General features: G+C 37.8%; 2 protein-coding genes across 4 annotated transcripts; one reads left to right on the top strand and one right to left on the bottom strand.

Moving 5' to 3' along the window:
- Nucleotides 1-894: 894 nt before the first annotated feature.
- On the bottom strand, nucleotides 895-13,018 carry ghrhr2 (growth hormone releasing hormone receptor 2). Its single transcript, XM_067369842.1, has 13 exons — nucleotides 12,965-13,018; nucleotides 12,759-12,876; nucleotides 10,064-10,162; nucleotides 9,839-9,948; nucleotides 5,326-5,423; nucleotides 5,036-5,168; nucleotides 4,559-4,712; nucleotides 4,389-4,449; nucleotides 4,112-4,178; nucleotides 2,519-2,610; nucleotides 1,652-1,781; nucleotides 1,076-1,117; nucleotides 895-987 (listed from the first exon to the last, which is right to left on the bottom strand). The coding sequence occupies exons 1-13, from the start codon at nucleotides 13,016-13,018 to the stop codon at nucleotides 895-897; spliced, it is 1,251 nt and encodes a 416-aa protein (XP_067225943.1).
- A 3,260-nt stretch (nucleotides 13,019-16,278) lies between these two features.
- On the top strand, nucleotides 16,279-20,184 carry zgc:163073 (uncharacterized protein LOC100037358 homolog). Of its 3 annotated transcripts, XM_067368896.1 has the most exons (7): nucleotides 16,279-16,563; nucleotides 18,664-18,691; nucleotides 18,774-18,923; nucleotides 19,360-19,533; nucleotides 19,662-19,739; nucleotides 19,831-19,872; nucleotides 20,084-20,184. In XM_067368896.1, exons 1-6 carry the CDS (start codon nucleotides 16,318-16,320, stop codon nucleotides 19,857-19,859), a joined length of 705 nt encoding a protein of 234 aa, XP_067224997.1. In that variant the 5' UTR covers nucleotides 16,279-16,317; the 3' UTR covers nucleotides 19,860-19,872; nucleotides 20,084-20,184. The 3 variants fall into 3 exon arrangements, with proteins under 3 accessions (XP_067224997.1, XP_067224994.1, XP_067224996.1); XM_067368893.1 differs by having other exon boundaries at nucleotides 19,662-19,872; XM_067368895.1 differs by lacking the exon at nucleotides 20,084-20,184 and having other exon boundaries at nucleotides 19,662-19,882.
- The last annotated feature ends 2,237 nt before the right edge of the window (nucleotides 20,185-22,421 follow it).

The raw sequence follows: 22,421 nt of genomic DNA, 5'->3' as shown, positions 1-22,421 counted from the left end.
GTTTTTCAGGGGTTGGGCTTGGCCCCTTAGTTCCAGTGAAAGGAACTCTTAATGCTTCAGCATTTCAAGACATTTTGGACAATTTCATGCTCCCAACTTTGTGGGAACAGTTTGGGGATGACCCCTTCCAGTTCCAGCATGACTGTGCACCAGTTCACAAAGCAGGGTCCATAAAGATATGGATGAGTGAGTTTTGTGTGGAGGAACTTGACTGGCCAGCACAGAGTCCTGACCTCAACCCGACAGAACACCTTTGGGATGAATTCGAGCGGAGACTGTGAGCCAGGCCTTCTCGCCAACATCACTGCCAGATCTCACAAATACGCTTCTAGAAGAATGGTCAAAAATTCCCATAAACACACTACTAAACCTTATGGAAAGCCTTCCCAGAAGAGTTGAAGCTGTAATAGCTGCAAAGGGTGGGCCAACTCCATATTAAACCCTACAGATAAGGAATGGGATGTCATTAAAGTTCAAGTGCACGTAAAGCAGGCGTCCCAAAACTTTTGGCAATATAGTATATATATATATATATATATATATATATATATATATATATATAGATAGATATATATATACAGCTATGGAAAAAATTCATAGACCACTCCAAGTTCAGAAATCAATGTTAAGTGGTCTCTTAATTTTTTCCATAGCTGTATATATAGATAGATAGATAGATAGATATATAGATAGATAGATAGATAGATAGATAGATAGATAGATAGATAGATAGATAGATAGATAGATAGATAGATAGATAGACAGATAGATAATGTACTTTTACAAAACTCATATGAGATGTGTGAAAAAACATTTATGAAGTTATCATGACAGTGGTATACCATAACATGACAGAGCAAGCTGAAGTGCAGTCGTTACAAAATGTCCTCAAGTTTATGCAGTAAAGTCTTGTGTTGCCATTTGGAAAGTGTTGTTGTCCGTTCGGGACTTGTATTTCTCAATCTCTTTCCTTATTTCATTCTGGACCTATGAAATCCAGTAGTTAATTGATCACAAAAGTCACAAAATGTTTCTTTATATATTTATATGCTATTAAGAATATATTAGATCTTACCTCACTGTTCAAGAAGCAGTATAACAATGCCACAATGAAACCCTTTAAAGAAATGCCAAAATTAATATTTTGAGTCTTTGAGACTTTATGGATTTCTGCATTTTGCTGAAAGATTAAAATTGTTTTATCTAAAAGTGACACTATATTAAGACGCTGTAGCTTTTGTATTTCAAGTACATTTACAGTAGAGGGCACAGTTTCACTTACGAACAGACTCCATGGCTCTCAAACTCAATTCCTGGATGGCCACAGCTCTGCACAGTTTTGCACCAACTCTAATCAAACACACCTGATCCAGTTAATCAAGGTCTTCAGGATTACTAAAGACTTCCAAGCAGGGTGTGAGTTGGAGCTGGTTGGAGCTAAACTGTGCAGTTTGAGACCACTGCCATAGGCTCTTCACCTCTCAAATGAGAAAGATAGCCTAATAACAACAAATCTTGACAGCTTATTTCTTAAAGACGGCTGTTCATTAAAAACATATTAATTGCTCGTTTTGTATTGCAGGCTAAAATGTATTTGATATTTCTGGGCTGCACTGTAGATTGCATTAAGCTGTAAGTGCCTGAATAGTACCTGGAAGGAACCTAGCACGAGTTCAAAGAAGAGTCTCGCCTCTAGTCCCACATGCTCCGGAAACAGAGCAAATACGATGTAATGCACTCCAAAAAGAGGGATGAGCAGAAGAGTTGACTTAGCCAGTCGCCTAAAGAACACAGTGAACACACATTTTAGATTTAAAAACAAAAAAAAGTAAATGGTATATAAAAGTGATCAGGGCTACTTAATGTGACATATCTGTAACATTGATGAAAACACAAATATAGTAGTAAAAGGGGCCATTTACACAACACCATTTTCAACAAAAAACGTACAACTTTGTAGGTGTTTTGGCCGTTGACATAACGGTGGCATTTTGGTGGCTTGAAAAATGCAAAGGTTTGAAAACGGGTTTCAAAGTGCAAATTTTTGAAAACTATTCCGTTGTCATCTCCATGTAAACTAGCCAACAAAAAACACAATTTTGTAAAAATGGCGACGTTATGTGCATGTTTTTCTTTACAAAGTGACATCGCCAACTACTGGCCCGTAGTACTGATCCGTGTAAACGAGGATCAGTCTGTCTGTACATCGTGGTCGGGTAACAATACCCATAGTGTGCTCTATCAAAGCCACCGGAAGGCAAGCCTGCAACCTTTAGCCAATAAAGCGTAATGGCTAATGATAACGCTCCGGCTCTGGCGGTACGCATAGGCACGGTACGCAGGGAAGGGGTTTTGAACGACGGGCACTCATGTCACTGCCATTACACAATAGGCTGAGAGGTGCTGCAAATGATTAAGTTAGCCGTTACGCTTTCTCCAATGGTAAGAGATACAGACCCTCTCATCTCCCTATAATATACAATCTCTGGCTCTATGTTAATTATCTAATACATCTCACCTGTAAAGCCGCCTGTCTCCTCCATTTGATACTGGGGTTTTTGCCTTCACAACTATCATCCTGCTTATATTAACAAACACCAGAAAGTTCACCTGTAAAGTTTAAAAGTACAAAAATATAATTAATTATTTAAAAAAATATGATGTTTAAGTGTATTTTTTTCTGCATCTGGTAACACTGAAAAAAAAATTATAACATCTAAATTAATTGGTAAGTACAATTTTTTTAAATCACTGAATCAACCCAAATACATTAGTAGAAATCAAAATGGCTCTTTAAAGGTACACAATAGCCGCTTTTCCACTGTCGGGCCAGTGCGAGCCAGGGCTAACAGCGTGCCGGGCTGGGCCTGTGGTCTGCACCGAAGCCAATATCAAGTTGCGTTTCCACTGTCGGTCCGCTAGCTCCGCAGCGCCGATCTAAAAACCGCCCTTAAACACACCTCCCTTGATCAAACGTCACACAACCCAACCCATTTCAGCGTGTAGACCGTCACCCGACTACGATTAGCTCCGCCTTTCACCTCGACCGCTTTGGACCAAGGTTTTCGGTGGGCCGAAAAAACCCGTGGCTTTGGCACAGAGGAAGCACCGGAGAGGCACGATCAAGCCCCGGAAGTGACAGTGGAAACGCGACCGGCCCTGACACGCATTAGCACGCCCACCTTTAGCCCGGCAGTGGAAACGAGGCTATTATAACCCTCTAGTTTAGCTGTAAAAAAAATAAAAAACCGCATGCATTTTGCAGAAGATCTGTTTGGTAACTGACATTCTTCCTAATATCTTCCCTTGTGTTCAGCAGAACAAAGAAACTCATACAGGTTTGGAACAACTTGAGTGTGAGTAAATGTTGACAGAATTTTCATATTTGGGTGTACTATCACTTTAACTACCACTTTGACGCTTCAAAAAGTTCATAAAGAGATCACTAATCCGTATGAATTGAGTGATTTAGTCAGAATTTTCTGAAGAGACTTCATCACTTTATATGATGAACAGTTTTAATTTAGTCTTTTGTTCACATATAAACATTGATCAGAAAACAAACCGAACCTGCTTGATGCGTGAGAACAAATCTCTTGTGGAAGCTCAAATGTGCTTCATAACACACAAGAACGAACCTCAGTGTTTCTCGCACGTCAAGCAAACATGCTTGAGCTTTCGTTTACCAAATCTGATGTGTGCGCTGATGAATGTTTATGTGATTAAAAGCCTCAATTCAATTTGTTCAATATAATATATAAAGCGACCGTGTCTCCTCAGAAAATTTGGACCATGCTCAAATCATATGGATTCGTTTTATGATCACTTTATGAACTTTTTGAAGTGTCAAAGTGGCATTTGCATAGACAGTTGTGGAGGGACAGAAATCTCTCAGATTACATCAAAAATCTTTGATCTGTCATCTTTCATCTAATCTTTTGATCTGAATGTTCTGAAGATGAACAAAAGTCTTACGGGTTTGGAACGACATGAGGGTGAGTAATTAATGATAGAATTTTTATTTTTGGGTGAACCCTTTAAAGCATTTAAAATACCTTATATTTTCACAGGGACAGGAGAAAGTGTATTTTTGTATTCTGCATAAACTTACAAATACAGAAAGCAAAATGGGAATTTTGATGATCCACCAGTAGCCACTGTCCAGGTCATCCCAGCACCTACCAACACACACACACACACACACACACACACACACACACACACACACACACACACACACACACACACACACACACACACACACACACACACACACACACACACACACAAAAAACACAGATAAATGTAACTGTTAGCTCCAGATCTTTACTGTACTCCCCGTACAGTAATTGTCCTAATACACTTTCATATAATAATATCATCCTCACCCATGATTGTCATATTTATGCTTGAGGAACATCCAGATGGTTACGGCGACAGATGGAGTCCCTGTAAAACAGAGAAGATTATCTATGAAGGAACACTTCAGAATAAGTTGTAATATAATCAGTGGTTTGTGTGTAAAATATGCTTCCTGTAATGTAAAATGTAGTTTTACCCCAACCAATAAGAGTATACCACCAGAAGAATGTTCTCCTGTGGGCAAAGGTGAACACTAGCAGTGTCTGGAGATAAAGTCCCTCAATGAGCAGCCAGTAGAAATTTGATAACACACAGTACTGGAAGAACGTCACCACAGCCTTGCACAAAACCTGGCAAATTAAATATAGCATTCAGTTATAAAGGAGCAGATGATCGCTTTAGAACTGTGGTCTCCAAACTCGGTCCTGGAGGGCCAATGTCCTGCAGACTTTAGCTCCAACCCCAACTAAACACACCTGAACCAGCTTATCAAGGTCTAATCAGGCATACTAGAAACATCCAGGCAGGTGTGTTGAGACAAGTTGGAGCTAAACTCTGCAGAACAGTGGCCCTCCAGGACCGAATTTGGAGACCCCTACTTTAGAATATTTGATTTATACTATGGCATTTATTTTGCATTGATCTTATCAGTCATTTTGTTGGTGTAATGTACAGTGGAGACTGTGCAATGATTGATTGTCTTATCAGCGAATAGCACAGCATCTTTCACAAATACAGCCAAAGCCCTCAGGATGAATGTGGAGAAGAGGTTGAGGTGGATGTAGGTCCGTGTACACAGAAGCTTTCTGTTGGATCAATGAAAATGTGACACCGTTACATGATATCAGCATTCCTTGAAGCAAACATCAAGAAATGTCACTAAAATTGACTTCCAGCATGCAGCAGGACAATGAAAGAGTAAAGGCACTGAATCAAGAATTGAATGTTTAACCTTAGCATTACCTAAAGATGCAGAAGATGAGGACTGCAATACAGAGAGAGCCAATGGACACGCCATACCCAACAGTGTATATCAACTTCACCATGGCAAAGTACTCTCGCTTCCACAGTAAAATGGAAAATATCAAGTTTAGAAACCCCTTCATTCATCTTGGAATATCCATTTTATCTAATCTAATGTAATTATTAGCATTTTCTTTAAAAGTGATTTTTTTTCTCAATATTTAAATTCTTGCTGTAGCATAATTGCTTAAAGGGATAGTTCACCCAAAAATGAAAATTAGATGTTTATCTGCTTACCCCCAGTGCATCCAAGATGTAGGTGACTTTTTTTCTTCAGTTGAACGCAAATTATGATTTTTAACTGCAACCGCTGCCGTCTGTCAGTCAAATAATAGCAGTAGATGGGAACTTCAACTATAACAGTAAATAAAACTTGCTTAGACAAACCAAATTAAAACCTGCGGCTCGTGACGACACATTAATGTCCTAAGACACGAAACGATCGGTTTGTGCGAGAAACCGAACAGTATTTATATCATTTTTTACCTCTAATACACCACTATGTCCAACTTCGTTCAGCTTCCTGTTAGTGAGGTCAAAAAACGCGTTCTGAAGACGGAAGTGATGTCTTGCCCATATACTTCAATGAGCGCGAGACATCACTACCGTTGTCAGAGCGCGATCAGACCTCACTAACAGGAAGCTGAACGAAGTTGGACATAGTGGTGTATTAGATGTAAAAAATGATATAAATACTGTTTGGTTTCTCGCACAAACCGATCGTTTCGTGTCTTAGGACATCAATGTGCCGTCACGAGCCGCAGGGTTTAATTTGGATTTGTCTATGGAAGTTTTTTCGACTCTTATTGTTCAAGTTCCCAATCACTGCTATTATTTGACTGACAGACGGCAGCGGTTGCAGTTAAAAATCATAATTTGCGTTCGACTGAAGAAAAAAAGTCCTCTACATCTTGGATGCACTGGGGGTAAGCAGATAAACATCAAATTTTCATTTTTGGGTGAACTATCCCTTTAAAGCAATATAGTCATGGCCAAAAGTTTTGAAAATGGCACAAATATTAATTTTTACAAAGTCTGCTGCTTCAGTGTTTTTAGATCTTTTTGTCAGATGTTACTATGGTATACTAAAGTTTAATTCCAAGCATTTCAGTGTCAAAGATTTTATTGACAATTACATTAAGTTTATGCAAAGAGTCAATATTTGCAGTGTTGATCCTTCTTTTTTAAGACCTTTGCAATTGGCCCTGGCATGCTATCAATTAACTTCTGGGCCACATCCTGACTGATGGAAGCCCATTGCATAATCAATGCTTGGAGTTTGTCAGAATTTGTGGGTTTTTGTTTGTGCACGTCTCTTGAGGATTGACCACAAGTTCTCAATGGGATTAAGGTGTGGGGAGTTTCCTGGCCATGGACGTAAAATTTCGATGTTTTGTTCCCCGAGCCACTTAGTTATCACTGTTGCCTTATGGCAAGGTGCTCCATAATGCTGGAAAAGGCATTGTTCGTCAATGAACTGTTCTTGGATGATTGGGAGAAGTTGCTCTCGGAGGATGTTTTTGTACCATTCTTTATTCCTGGCTATGTTCTTAGGCAAACTTGTGAGTGAGCCCACTCCTTTGGCACATGAATGGTCTCAGGATGCTTTACTGTTGGCATGACACAGGACTGATGGTAGCACTCACCTTTTTTTCATCCGGACAACCTTTTTTCTGGAGCAGCCCATACTAGTGGACTGCCCACATTAAGCCCATGATGGCCCAAAGAAACTTTTGTAACTTTGGGCCCATGCAGGTTTTGTGTAGGCAGCACATTTTCATTTCCCATGCTCTGTTTGGCTGTATTTTTATACAGTATTATCTGTTTTCTTAAATTACATACAAATGTATGTACTTTTTACAATCCAGTTTGACTATTTCTTCCATACAAAACTTTTAAGGCAGGAACACACCAAGCCGACGGTCGGCCACTGGGCGGTTTTTGACGGTCGGCCGACTACGTTTTCTCAGTGTGTTCCACACCGTCGGCTGAAGTTGTTCCTCGTCTGCTTTTTTTCGGCCAATTCGACATGTTGAATCAACATCGGAGATTGTCGGTCCGTTGGGCCATCTGATCATTCTGATTGGCTGTTCAGCTACTGCCACCTGCTGGTACAGAAAGTCATTTCATCTTACGCAGGCGCAGAACGGATGTGCTACTTGGCCGTCGGCTGTCGAGCGTTGGTTTGGTGTGTCAGGCCAACTTTGGACCCAGACGCTGGCGGCATGAGCCAACCCTGCAGTCTGCTTCCGTCGCCACCAGTTTGTCAGCGTCGGCTTGGTGTGTTCCTGCCTTTAGATGTTGATGTTTTATTGAAAACAGTCAATTTTGAAGTCACCGTTATGGAGGTGAGCGTTTGCTTTAGTTGGGCTCTTGACCCTTGACTTTTCAGCATCAGTTGTTCTCTGGCTGCTGTAACTGCATGTTTCTGAAGCACATTTGTTTTAGCCAAAATTGCAAGAGAAATTATGGTCAGATGAAGTTGATTACTTATTGATGATTCAATCATCTTGTTGTGGTCAGATTCAAAGAGATTTACATTTTACAGAGTATGATTTAGGGAATATTTGAGTGGCAGATGTCCCTGCCAGTCATTGACCATTACTTTTTTATTGATCTTTAACCGTTATTTTCATTAATGGTAAATGTATGGCACCCTGTGCTGCCTTATTTATTGTTGTAGATTAATAGTGTGGGCCCTGTGTGGGCCCAGTGAGGGATTCCTGGTGGCAAAGTGAGGGCTGCCAGTGCAGGGTCAGTGTTAAGGGGCCAATGTTTTGCCAATGAGCAAATTCTCAGGCTTGTTTGCAGGGACTCCAAAAGTCTTCGCCTCACTGTGTGCTAATGCACTCACACCTGAGACCATTCATGTGTGGGGTTGCTTCTCAGCCAAGGGAGTGGGCTCACTCACAATTTTGCCTAAGAATACAGCCATGAATAAAGAATGACACAAAAACACCCTCCTGCCTTTTCCAGCATGATTGAGTACCTTGCAATAAGGCAACAGTGATAACTAAGTGGCTGGGGGAACAAAACATCGAAATATTGGGTCTATGGCCAGGAAACTCCCCAGAACTTAATCCCATTGAGAACTTGTGGTCAATCCTCAAGAGGCGGGTAGACAAACAAAAAACCCACAAATTCTGACAAACTCCAAGCATTGATTATGCAAGAATGGGCTTCCTTCAGTCAGGATGTGGCCCAGAAGTTGATTGACTGCATGCCAGGGCCAATTGCAAAGGTCTTGTATAAGAAGGGTCAACACTGCAAATATTGACTCTTTGCATAAACTTAATGTAATTGTCAATAATTGACACTTATGAAATGCTTGGAATTATACTTAAGTATACCTGTAGCGACCAGGGCGGGCGAGAGCCGTAAGGGAACGGCGCGAGGCCGGTGGCGCGAGTGTTAATGAGCTTCACCTGGGAGGCGCACCGGCTTTGGGTCCCTCACGGAGGAGCTCCAGGAGCATAAAAGGAGGAGCGACTACAGTGAAGGACGAGAGAGGACCAGGCCTGGACTTTATTTTATGTTTTATTATGTTTGTGTGGCCGGCAGACGTCCGCGAGGGTCTGCCGGTATTACTTTCGTTTTGTTCTTTGTTTATTTTATATTAAAGTTACGTTGAATGCTCGCCGGTTCCCGCCTCCTTCTTCCCACATTTACGAACTGTGTTACAATACCATAGTAACATTTCACAAAAAGATCTAAAAACACTGAAGCAGCAGACTTTGTGAAAATTAATATTTGTGTCATTCTCAAAACTTGTCCATGACTGTAGTTTGAGTTTACTTAAACCTACCTTATTCACATCATGATTTGCACACTGTTTAATACTGAATGCTTAATGCACATTTTCACGGCATGCTACTGCACACACTGACTGAACATGAGCTCATGCTTGAAAACTGATATTGATTACCTAATATGATCAATGAATACTGAACATGTAAAAAATAACATTTAAAAAAAGTTTTTTTTAAAAAGGTAAAATTCAGCGTTATTTAAATTTTTATTTTAGTATTAACAGATCATTTAACAATAGTAAAATATAAACCAAATAGGATATTAAAATTGGTCAATCTTACCAAAACGCAGGTTAGTCAACAAATTTGTGGAGAAAAATATACAGTGGCCCAAAAATGTATTTGGACACATAAGCCGTGCTTAAATATGTATGGATGCCATTGTATCCATTAAAATACCAAACCAAGTAGCATTTCTCACACATAACCAAAATTAAAAAAAGGAAAGAAAAAAAAGCCAAATGGAGGAGGAAACCTGTTTGAAAACATATAATTTTTGTTTGGTGACGCTGGAGGTAAAAAAATTACACACTTCACTTTCCACAGTAAAGCAACATGGATCCTAGAACCCATCCAGAAGCACAATAATCCATAGCATTCTGATACATTCATATAATATCAAAAGATTTCTTAAAGGTTTTTACTCTGTGTCCAGTGTCCTCCTGCTCTGTGCTGTTGTCCTGAAAGCAAGCACTGTAATAGGGCACACTTAGCCTACTCCATCCTTCAGTAGTGCAGGTGCGGGTGATCAGCTCTAAGAAGTCAATCAAAAATAATTATTTTACATTTACTGTATTCATTGGACTTAATGGCCACATTCATAGAAAGAGAACAATGTGTTGACGTTTTGTAGCTGGTCCTGACTTTACCATGGGAGTTCATGAGAGGAGGTGGGCAAGACACTGAGAATCTCTCTCCTACACTGACTGCAGGCCAGCAATTCACACCATCCCACTCAGCCAGACAACCTGAAGACATCCACAGTGGTACAATTTAAAGATTTTTATTCTTTATCAAATTATCAGTTACATTAAAATGATTCTCATCATCAGAAGTATGTTTTTTGTGAATTCCTATATTTGTTAATGCGAATAAATGATTCATGTTGCACTCAAAAAAAGAAAAGAAAAAAGTTTGTTCATTGAAGGTAATTGAATTAAAACTGCAGTCCGTAAGTTTTGCCTCTTTGTCATCATCTCTGTTTGAAACCTGCAATTGCAGTTATTTGCGGAATTATCATCTTTACGTGGGTTGTGCATCGGCACGGCTCCTCAGCGCGGATGAATCTAATGTTTGCTGTCAGTCACCACACCGGTGTGGATACTGTACTTCAGATTCACAGATTCTGTGTCTTGGAAGTATGGCCAAAAGTAGGATTTTCACTAGAAAATTTAATCTGAATAAGTAAGTAACATGTCACTTTTGTTCTGATCAACTGAGAAAAAAACATTACAAAATTGCGGTGCAAATGGTGATTATAACTAAAGATCACTTAGCTCAGATCACATCGAGCCATGCAAATTATTATTACTATTGTTATTCTTTGTTCTCAAATTGTTAATGTTAACAACATCAGCATCGCGTGATCGCCTAATGATCGACAAATGATCGCCTGATCTCCAACTGCTTCCGCCAAAACCGCACTTCTGTATTCTTCAAAATGGAAAAAATGCAACTGGCGCTGCGTTCGTTCCGTAAGTAGAATAGGGAAGGTGTAGGACATACAGCGTAAGCGTTTTGAAGAATACGGAAGTGCAGTGTTGGCGGAAGCACTTGGAAGGCATTTGTTTATGTAAAGTATATACATTGACATTTTTTTTTTTGAAAATGACTGATTGTTTTGCTAGATAAGACCCTTAATCCTCGTCTGGTATCATTTAAAGCCCTTTGAAGCTGCACTGAAACTGTAATTTTGACCTTCAACCGTTTGGAGACCATTGAAGTCCACTATAAGGAGAATAATCCTGGAATGTTTTCATCAAAAACCTCAATTTCTTTTCGACTGAAGAAAGAAGAACATGGACATCTTGGATGACATGGGGGTGAGTAAATTATCAGGAAGATTTTATTTGAAAGTTAACTAATCCTTTAAGGAAAACATTTCCATGAAATTGATTTATAATTTCCCAACAAATAATAATTAGTTTGGACTGATTTATTGTAGTCTTGTTGTATAAACATAAATTCTTCAGTTGCTGTGGTTACCATTATGGTGAAGAGTGAAGCTTAGGTTGTGGTTAGCTGTTGTGCACATGAGAGTTCCATGATTGTCTGATGCGGGGCGGAGCTAGATGTATGCAGATGGCTTTATCTGCATATGCAGAAGAGCAGCACTGTAATCAATTAATCTTACTTCAAGTTACAATAAATAGCTAGCCTGGAACATGTTCATACATAACTTTTTATAGCTATAGCATGTGAATATAAGGAACAAGAAGTTACCTATCACTGAAGTGATTACAACAAAGCAATGGCTCAATGAGTAAAAGAACATGCATGATAGTTTAATGTCACCACCCACGCCCTAACAATAAGCTCTACTCTTCAGCACAGTGGTAACCAAAAAAATTTCAACATAGACACTCTTTTAAATATCCAGCATAACTAAACATTAAACACTACAAGCCTTTCCCTTTACTAAAAACACATTAAACAGCACTTAATTTCAACATCTACTCTCCCGATCTATCCCTATGAAAAGCATGCTGGGATCTAGAAATCCACTGCCAAGTGGATTCAATCAATGCAACAGAAATGATTCATGTAGTCCCAACCCAAATGGTTTAAGTTCACTTAACATTTTACAAATTTAATTTCATTTAATTAAATTGAGTGCAGATGACAATTAAGTAAAAAACTAAAGATTTGGATTGCTTCAGTTTATTTTATTTAAATAAACCAAGCAAACAGCTAGAAGCTTTTTTTTTTTTTTTTTTTTTTTTTTGAGTGTGTCTTATAGTAATGCATCTTATAGTTCCATACAGATGTTTCATAAAAAAATACAATGAAAAGGAACAGACTATGGCAAGCAAGATTGAAAAGATTGCCTGATTAACAACTTGAATTTTGGTCTGTTTGGTGAACTATCCCTGTAACAATGCAGGTTGAATTTCAGTATTTAAAAGGGAATTGAAAGAGCTGAAAGAACAAATGCTTTATTCTTAGTTAGTCCCATATTTGTTATTTATCAGAATCAGAATGAGTTTTATTCACCAAGTGTGTACAAACACACAAGAAAAAACAGAAAATTAAGTAAAATGAAAGAAAATAAAAATGAATAAATGAACAAAACAAAAAAAAAGCAATTTAGATCTAGATCAGATTCTTTATGTACAGATGTGCACGTTATGCACTGTACATACAATATGCATTTACAGAGTAAGTATCTATTTCTCGCTTAACTTTCAGGTGGCATAAATGCCAAACTGAATAGCTATTTAAGGTGGAGATAGCCTGAGGATATTCATTTATGCAAATTACATGATAAAATCAAAGGATCAAGAGTGTGAGTCGACATCTTGATGAAATGTTTTGAGTATCAGTGTTCATCTGTAACCTGCTCACCTGTATCTGTAGCGTTAAAGTTTAACAAAGACTGTGTTAAACCCATTTTGAGCCGACATTCAGCTTCTTTCTTTTGCAGATGCAACACTATAGAACATTCAGGATGAACTGTCTTCACCTGAAAAGCATAAGTGCTATAAGAACTTCACAGAAACATTGATCTTCTGAAATAGCTATTTCAGTGAAAAAGATAACAGATAACTTACCCCTTCACATGTAACTAAAAGAGTCCAGATGATAAAACCATGATTAAGGTCCATGATGTTTATTCTACTCAAGTCACCGATGTAAATAATTCTTGGTCTAAAGTAACTAGGTCAGTTATGTTGACCAACATAAAGTGTAGCTCGATTGCCTGCTGTTTTTGTCAGTACACACATATCCCAGTGCTCATTCACAGTAATTCTCATCTATCTCTCCAACCTATTTCATGCAGCAGATGGTGAGATATACCCAGATGGCACAGCCCACTTTTTTAGGGTGTACAGGGCCCTTCTCACCTCACGACATTAAAGTGTCTTTGTTATTTTAAAACAAATTTAGGTAGGCTACTAAAAAAAAAAAAGGTTTCTTTCAATTATTTTTACAACATTCTGCACCTAATAGAACCTTAATTTTGAAATGATCCCAACTGCTTACACACATTTTCAAAACTTTACATACAAATCCAAGAATTGCACACACAAAATGCTAATTGCCTCACATCTCTTGCAAAATGAAGCACTGCATTCAAAATATCACAAACACATCTTATGTTGCAAACAGCTTTGCCATAATATTCAATTTTTGGATATATCATATACACACAGTTATTCAAAACCTAAAGCTCATCTTTCATGAGCTCCTATGTGCATTTCTGTACAAGACTGAGAGTACTTGACAGAGAGATGTTGAAAAATTCACAGTAAACATGAAAGCAAGATTGAAACCAAACTATTTTTTTACTGTAAGCATTTGTGTTTGTGGATATAGTATTACACAGTACGAAAGAAAAGAAATACTTCAACAATTTGTGTTGTGTTTTGCAAAAAGTGTTTTATGAAATTGAAAAGTGAGTTGAAGGCCGAGAATTAGTGTATAGTTTTGCAGATTTGGTGTGTGGTTCTTGTGTTTGAGAGTCAGGTTTCAGAAATTGTGTGACAAGTAAGGATTTTGTGTGTAAGCAGTTGAAAAGAAAACTGTAATACTAAACAAAAATGGGCTGTTTTTGTATTTGTGTCTACCTTGATGTTCAAGGCAGTCATCCATCTTCTACCTACCTGCTCCATCACACTAGGGAGGATAAATGCGTCTTTTAGACAGCACTATTTACTGCATGAGTGAACGTATATCACGTCTTCTGAGTTAAAAGGATGGCATTACTTCAGAGGTATGCAAATGACAAAGTCCCTCCAAACCATTTGATTGTTTTTCAGTGTAATTAAACACATTTTGGAAAGTTTTGATTAAAAAAAAAAAAAAAATGTTTTTAATCCAGTTTATTGTGTCTTACAGGATTTGGAATTTAACAGATTTATTTGCTTGTAATTGTGTGGACAGCAGTAAAGATTATTTTGTATGGTGCAGATGGACCATGCCACTTTATCCATCCATTTTTAAAGCATGTCCTTTCCCTGAGGAGCTGAGGATAGGCTGAAAGAAGACAATCATGAGCAGAAAGATACATTCATACAATATTCAGAGAGAGAGAGATGTTCTGAGGGATGAAAGTGAGAATTTGAAAATGACAAAATGTTTAAACAAATTAAAATTAAATGTATCGAATGCACTGTAATTCTATCCTTCAGAGCCTTCTTTTCATTCTTGTCAATTGTTAAAGGTGCCATCGAACGTTTTTTTTTTTTTACAAGATGTAATATAAGTCTAAGGTGTCTCCTGAATGTGTCTGTGAAGTTTCAGCTCAAAATACCCCATAGATTTTTTTTAAATAATTTTTTTTAACTGCCTATTTTGGGGCATCATTAACTATGCACCGATTCATGCTGCTGGCCCTTTAATTGCTCGCGCTCTCCGCCCCCTCCCGAGCTCTCGATTCTATTGTTGCATAAACAAAGTTCACACAGCTAATATAACCCTCAAAATGGATCCTTACACATAAGTATAGTATTTATTTGGATGTTTACATTTGATTCTGAATGAGTTTGATAGTGCTCCGTGGCTAACGGCTAATGCTACACTCTTGGAGAGATTTATAAAGAATGAAGTTGTGTTTATGCATTATACAGACTGCAAGTGTTTAATAATGAAAATAGCGACGGCTCTTGTCTCTGTGAATACAGTAATAAACGATGGTAACTTTAACCACATTTAACAGTACATTAGCAACATGCTAACGAAACATTTAGAAAGACAATTTACAAATATCACTAAAAATATCATGTAATCATGGATCATGTCAGTTATTATCGCTCCATCTGCCATTTTTCGCTATTGTCCTTGCTTGCTTACCTAGTCTGATGATTCAGCTGTGCACAGATCCAGACGTTAATACTGACTGCCCTTGTGTAATGCCTTGAACATGGGCTGGCATATGCAAATATTGGGGGCGTACATATTAATGATCCCAACTGTTACGTAACAGTCGGTGTTATGTTGAGATTCGCCTGTTCTTCTGAGGTCTTTTAAACAAATGAGATTTATATAAGAAGGAGGAAACAATGGAGTTTGAGACTCAATGTATGTCATTTCCATGTACTGAACTCTTGTTATTCAACTATGCCGAGGTAAATTAAATTTTCAATTTGATGGCACCTTTAAATATGGATCTAACCTGACTAAGGTCTATAAAGTTTTACCAAAAGTTAGTTTAGTTGGTTCCCAGCAAACATTGGTCAGACGGCAACGTCGTTTGCTGGGTTACCACGGAGGAGCCATAATTTCCATCACAATGTTATCAAAAATCACGTGAGATGTTGTGGAAAAACATAAAAGATGTTGGAGATGACTTTCAGAAAAATAATTGTCCATGACGTATGTGTCTATGGTTGGACATTGTTAGCAGTTAATTCACTAATTAGAGTGTGCCCAAAAGTTCACAGGGCCAAAGAAAAACACATGTTTTGGAAAAGTGGAGCAGGTGTGAATGAGGTGTTAATGTCTGAGGGTACGGTTAAGCTGCAACCTTTGTGTCTATTAAAAGCAGCGACCCTGTACATTATCCCTAAACCTACAGCTGTTATCCTTACTGCTTTTAATGTCACAATGATGATGATGATGATATTAAGTAGCAGAACACAAAATGTCATATCCACTAACCCATCTATAGTGCTTAATGCATAGAAAATACTCACATACAGGTGGAGAGGAATATGGATGACGTTGCTCTGAATAGGCAGAAAAAGGTGACAATATGAAGTAGGGAGGGGATTTGTATCCTGCGACATTTAATAGATGAGTCACAGCATTCTTTCCTTTTTTAGAAATATGAGTAATATTGGGGAGGTGCAGCAGATTTAGGGAGGTAGGGTTGGGTATATAACATTTAGGGCTCCAATCCGTACCATTCACCAGCAGTCAAACATTTGAATAAGGCTAGATTACTTACTGTGATTAGACCACCATGGCTTCACAAAAGCAAGTGCCCAAAAAAGAAGGAAAACAAACCCCAGTTCCAAAGGAAGAACCAGCACCCGCAACAGCAGAACCAGCATCAGCAGCACTGGAAACGGTTGCTTCTGCCCCAACTGCAACGCCAGAGTCAGCTACAAATGCTCCTGAAAAAGCCAGCCCTGCACCTGGGCCAGCCCCAGTGGCAGCAGCCCCAGAACCAACCAACGCACTAGCTTCTCTTCCAAATGCTGCTGTAGTAAGTATCATAGTTGTATAATGTTATCTTAGGGTATTTCAGTTGTCTGATGGCCTGGATTGATGAGCCCACAATAATGGGTGACGTCTACATTTAAATGCATACAATGTTTTATATTAATTTAATTATGGATGGATGGGGGTAAATGATTAAGCTTATGAATCTATTGCCAGGCATTTGGGTTGTCAAACTTAGTGTTAAGTTCAAATTAGGCACAGTGACAAAAAGCTTTTAAAACACATAATCTATATTTGAAATATAGGGCATACTGATATTTGATATTCTTTCCAAATAAATACACTTTTCACTAAAACTAAAATACATATTATGCTTCACCCAAAAATGAAAATTCTGTCATTTATTACTCATTTACTCATTTACTATTTAAATGAAGATATTTTTTTAATGAATTCTGAGAGATTTATGATCCTCCGTTGACAGCTGCGCAACTAAACAGATCGTAAAACTAATCCATATGAATTTAGTGGTTTAGTTCAAATTTTCTGACGAGACACAATTGCTTTGTATGATGAACATACGTCATTATTCACATATTTGATCAACACTGATCAGCGAACATAAACAGAAACTTAACTGAACCTGCTTGACACCATGAGAAATGAGAAATAACCTAATTGGTTCTTGCACATCAAGCAAACATGCTTGAGCTTCCGTTTATGACAAATGATATGTGCATTGATGAATATTTATATGTGAATAAAAGCCTGGATTCAATCTGTTCATCATATAAAGTCTCTTCAGAAAATTTGGACTAAACCACTCAATTCATTTGGATTAGTTTTACAATCTCTTTATGAAATGGACAAACTCAGCAATTAAGTTGTTTTAACCCAGTGGTTGGGTTAAATGTTTGCCCAACGTGTTGGGCAGTTTTATTTAACCCAACTATTGTTTCATAATTAATATATAGCTGGCTTAAAACGAATCCAAAATAGGTTGGAAATTAAAAATCAGACACGTAATTAGTAGGCAACAATAATAATCAATAGGTGAACATTTATTAATAAGCAATTTAATAAATGTTTATTGTTTAATTATTGATTAAACTTATTAATAAATGTCCATTTATTAAACATATAAGTAAATATAATTTCCAACATATTTTGGCTACATTTTAAGCAAATAATACAGTAATTTTTAAGTTAAATAAAACTACCCTGCAGGTTGGGCAAACGTTTAACCCACCAGCTGGGTTTGTCCATTTTCAACCCAACTTGGGTTATTTTAAACCCAGCATTTTTTAGAGTGTAGCTGTCAATGAGGGACAGAAATTGCTCAGATTTCATCAAAAAGATTCCGAAGATGAACAAAAGTCTTACGGGTGTGGAATGACATGAGGGTGAGTAATTTTATTTTTGTCTGAATTAACCCTTTAAGGCATAACATTATAATGCACAGCAAGATTAATAAAAGTTGAGCACAAGAACTAACTCATGTGCACCTAAATCACTATCCCTTCAAGTTAGTACAAGATGATGGTGGAAAATTAATAAATATCCAATATGAGCCAATACATTTATAAAAACACTGGCCAATAACCAATATGGTGCAACACAATTCTCTAAGGTCATTAATATTAATGTGCTCAATAAATATTTAATCAATCTCATGTCTTCATTGCTGGATCATTTATTTTGAAAAGCAGTTGTAATTGCCTCGACATGGACTCTACAATATATACTGCTTCATGGCAGGATTCCAGTGGATGTTCTTTACATGGATCTACACACACCTGCTGCTGAGGTCGCCCCACTGACCACATTATTCATGCACTTCCTAAGTTAGACTCCCTAGGGAGACAGATATGGATGAAATGATCTCATAAACAGACTGCGATCTTTGAGGGGAGTTTACTCTTGGTGCCAGGAAAAACAATGGCAGAACAACTGCCAGAGTGTTATTTAACTTACTGTATGCCACTAACCTCTGTGCAGTAAAGGACAGAGTAGATCAGCAGTGATCAAGATTTCAAGTGCGAGTCTGCATCTATATATTTTACTGATGACATATAGTGCAAATTCCAAATCATAAACAACTACAGTACAAACACCTAAAAAAATCTCTTGTTCTGGGTTTCAGGCTAATCTCAGTGCTGAACAGCTTGAAGGTAAGAAATAGCCTAAAAAGGTCACCTGATTAACTTAATTTTAAATAAACTAATTTGTTTATGTTATTTTGCACTTATCCAGAGTTCAAAGAAGCTTTCCTGTTGTTTGCCAGGACTCCCTCAGGGGAGATGAAGATATCACTAGCTCAGTGTGGGGATGTGATGAGAGCTTTGGGCCTGAACCCAACTAATGCTCAAGTCTTGAATGTTCTAGGGAAACCAAAGCCTGAAGGTATAAAAAAAAGCTATCACTTTCCTGGTCCCATGGGATCCTTCAGGATCAAACCTTTTTGTGCTATTGAAGCTTACAGGGATAGTTCACACTCATTGGCTCGGTTTCACAGAAAGGGCTTAGATTTAAGCCAGGGTTAGGCCTTAGGACATTCAATTAGGACATTTAAGTAGCTTTTATGAAAATGCCTTAGGAGAGACAAAACAATGGCACTGATACATTTTAAGATATGTCAGTGCAAGTTACTTTCAGTTAAAACAGCTCAATCATGCATTTTAGTCTGGGACTAGCTTGAGCCTTGTCTGTGAAACCGGGGGATTGTCTTGTTGTTTCAAACCTGTGTGATTTTCTTTCTTCTATCCCTTTAAAGAATGTTTATCTCAGATTGTCAAAACTAAGAATCTACAAATTGCTTTATTTAAATTGTGTCATTCAGAGATGGAATCCAAACTGGTCGACTTTGAGACTTTCCTGGCTATGTTTCAACAAGTTTCCAAGTCTACTGAAAGGGGAACATTTGAAGATTTTGTAGAGGGCCTTCGGGTCTTTGACAAGGAAGGCAATGGAACAGTCATGGGGGCTGAACTCCGTCATGTGCTTGCTACTTTGGGTATGGAGTTATGGAGGAAAAATATGGCAAATCCATTTGACAATCGTTGACCAGTGTGGTCAAATTTTGAAAACATTGAGACCTAAAAATGTATAATTTTGCTCACTGGAACACCTGCTGAATTTCAGGTGAGAGGTTGTCCGAGGGTGAAGTGAATCAGTTGCTGGCAGGGCAAGAGGACACAAATGGTTGTATCAACTATGAGGGTAAGAAGAGTAACTCAAGACTTCCCTCTACTGACAAAATGAATGACATGAAGTTTCTCATTGAAGCTAATCTTATTGTTCTTTCTCCAAGCTTTTATAAAACATGTCATGGCAAGCTGAGTGATTGTTTCTGGTAAGTTTATCTAAATCAGGACTTTTTTTTGTCAGCTAAACACCAACATTAACTTAATTGAATTGGTCAGTTTTAATTATATGCATTCAATTCAATAAACCTCCAGAAGTTTCATCATGAACTCCTACAGGATAGCAAGTCCTGGTCTGAACTATGCTTTGCTGGTACATTTTAGACTTTAATTTATTTTGTATCTTTTCTGTTGGCCTAGGTACAGCAGCAGCCTCACATGGATGTCAGCGGAAGTTAGACGAAGGTCATGTGTGAGAGCTGACATCAATAAAACAACATTTTTGTAAAATATTACTACTAATAAATTCCTTCTGTTCTTCAATCACCGTGTTGAAGCTGTTTTATCAAGTGCAACAAGAGGAGGCAAAATGCAGGAGTCTACGGTGGCCGAGGGAGCTCAACTCTCTGCGACTGAAGAAAACACATGCAAATAGAAAAACATCAGCAAACTCAGAATGATCTTCAATCAGTTTGACAACACATGTGCTGCAAATACTCACAACGCAACCAAATACAGAAAAGAGCTAGAAATACTCACAAAGCACATATGATCAGGATATTAAAATAAACAAAAAACTTGTCAACGTAACACCACTGAAGACTAGATATTGAACAATAAGCATGTCCCAGCCAGGTTCGTCACTTGTTTGGGTCCGCTTGAAACATTTCCATTTGACTATTTGCAGGGATGTTCTGTATTTGGTTGCATTGTGAGTAGTGCTGTCAAATGATTAATCGCAATTAATCGCATCCCCAAAATAGTTTGTGTTTACATAATATGTGTGTGTACAGTGTATATTTATAATGTATATATAAATACACACACAAGCATGTATATATTTAACACAAATACATTATACTTATATTTAAAATACTTATATATAATATAAATTACATATAAATAAAAATATGTATATAAATATTTATTAAATATATACATGTATGTGTGTGTATTTATATAGGCCTATACATAATAAATATACACATTAAACACACATATTATGTAAACACAAACTTTTATGTTGGATGCGATTAATCGCTTGACAGCCCTAATTGTGAGTATTCGCAGCACATGTGTTGTCAAAATTATGAAGTTTTCTTAATTGTATGGTGTTTGTTTTTTCAGTTCCAGGGCATTGAGCTCTCTCAGCCACCATATGAGTCTGCTCTGCTGTAAACTTAAGTTTATCCCAAGAGAGAATCAACACAGCTGTCAGTGGATAAAATGTTGGCTTTGGTCAAGTCAAGTCAAGTCAAATTTATTTATATAGCGCTTTTACAATTGGTAATTGTTTCAAAGCAGCTTTACATATTAGAAGCACAGAAAAAAAGGGAAGTGGTTAAAACTGTACAAACAAGCGTGGTAATATGTAACATATACAAGATGGTGCTACATTAAGCCAATGTCGGCTGACTTCCAGGGGTGGAAAAAACCCCCTAGGAGAAAAACCCAGCGTGCTAGCACTGGGAAAAAAGTCCTAGGAGGGAAAAAACCCCTTGGAAGATATATATATGTAAATGTATATGGAGATCAAAATCTGAATTGTACATTTTTATTATAGAGATTAAAAATCGATTATATATAAATATATGCAAGCGGATACGGGGATCCTGGGCTACGTTGTAGTCAGGTCCAGACGCAGGTTCTCCATCTGACCTGGATACGGCCTGGATCCAGCACCCGGCAAACCTCAGGATAAGCAGAGAGACAGATATTAGCGTAGATGCCATTCTTGTTCTGATGTACAGGTATATCTAGTGTTATAGGAAATGTTCTCGGTTCCGGCCGACCTAATTATTGCAGCGTAACAATCCTTTAACGGATTTGAAAAATGTTAATGTATTGATGATGTGTTATGTGTATGCAAGAGCAAAGAGATGTGTTTTTAGTCTAGATTTAAACTGACAGAGTGTGTCTGCTTCCCGAACAATGCTAGGAAGATTGTTCCAGAGTTTAGGTGCTAAATAGGAAAATGATCTGCCGCCTTCAGTTGATTTTGATATTCTGGGTATTATCAACTGGCCTAAATTCTGAGATCGCAATAAACGTGAAGGACTATAATGCATTAAGAGCTCACTTAGGTACTGGGGAGCTAAACCATTTAGAGCTTTATAAGTAAGTAGCAAGATTTTAAAATCTATACGATGTTTAATAGGGAGCCAATGTAATGTTGACAGAACTGGGCTAATATGGTCATACTTTCTGGTTCTAGTAAGAACTCTAGCTGCCGCATTTTGAACCAACTGTAGTTTGTTTAAAAGCCGAGCAGAACAACCACCCAGTAGAGCGTTACAATAATCTAGTCTTGAGGTCATGAATGCATGAACCAACTGTTCCGCATTTGTCATTGAGAGCATATGTCGTAATTTAGATATATTTTTTAGATGGAAGAAGGCGGTTTTACAGATACTAGAAACATGACTTTCAAATGAAAGATTGGTATCAAAGAGCACACCCAGGTTCCTAACTGAGGACGAAGGTTTAATGGAGCACCCGTCAAGTGTTAGAGAGTATTCAAGGTTTTTTCGTGAGGAAG

The sequence above is a fragment of the Chanodichthys erythropterus genome, chromosome 19, assembly GCF_024489055.1.
Source record: "Chanodichthys erythropterus isolate Z2021 chromosome 19, ASM2448905v1, whole genome shotgun sequence".
Taxonomy (NCBI): domain Eukaryota; kingdom Metazoa; phylum Chordata; class Actinopteri; order Cypriniformes; family Xenocyprididae; genus Chanodichthys; species Chanodichthys erythropterus.
Note: the sequence above shows the minus strand (reverse complement) of the source record. Positions and strands in the feature narration are given on the sequence as shown.

Coding starts and splice junctions, on each gene's coding strand:
- ghrhr2 (XM_067369842.1), bottom strand. CDS start 13,018: ATGGACCTTAATCATGGTTTTATCATCTGGACTCTTTTAGTTACATGT. Junction 9,949..10,063: donor TCCTCTCATGAACTCCCATG/GTAAAGTCAGGA, acceptor TTGACTTCTTAG/AGCTGATCACCCGCACCTGC. Junction 1,782..2,518: donor GGAGACAGGCGGCTTTACAG/GTGAGATGTATT, acceptor TGTGTTCTTTAG/GCGACTGGCTAAGTCAACTC.
- zgc:163073 (XM_067368893.1), top strand. CDS start 16,318: ATGGCTTCACAAAAGCAAGTGCCCAAAAAAGAAGGAAAACAAACCCCA. Junction 16,564..18,663: donor CTCTTCCAAATGCTGCTGTA/GTAAGTATCATA, acceptor TCTGGGTTTCAG/GCTAATCTCAGTGCTGAACA. Junction 18,924..19,359: donor AGGGAAACCAAAGCCTGAAG/GTATAAAAAAAA, acceptor TGTGTCATTCAG/AGATGGAATCCAAACTGGTC.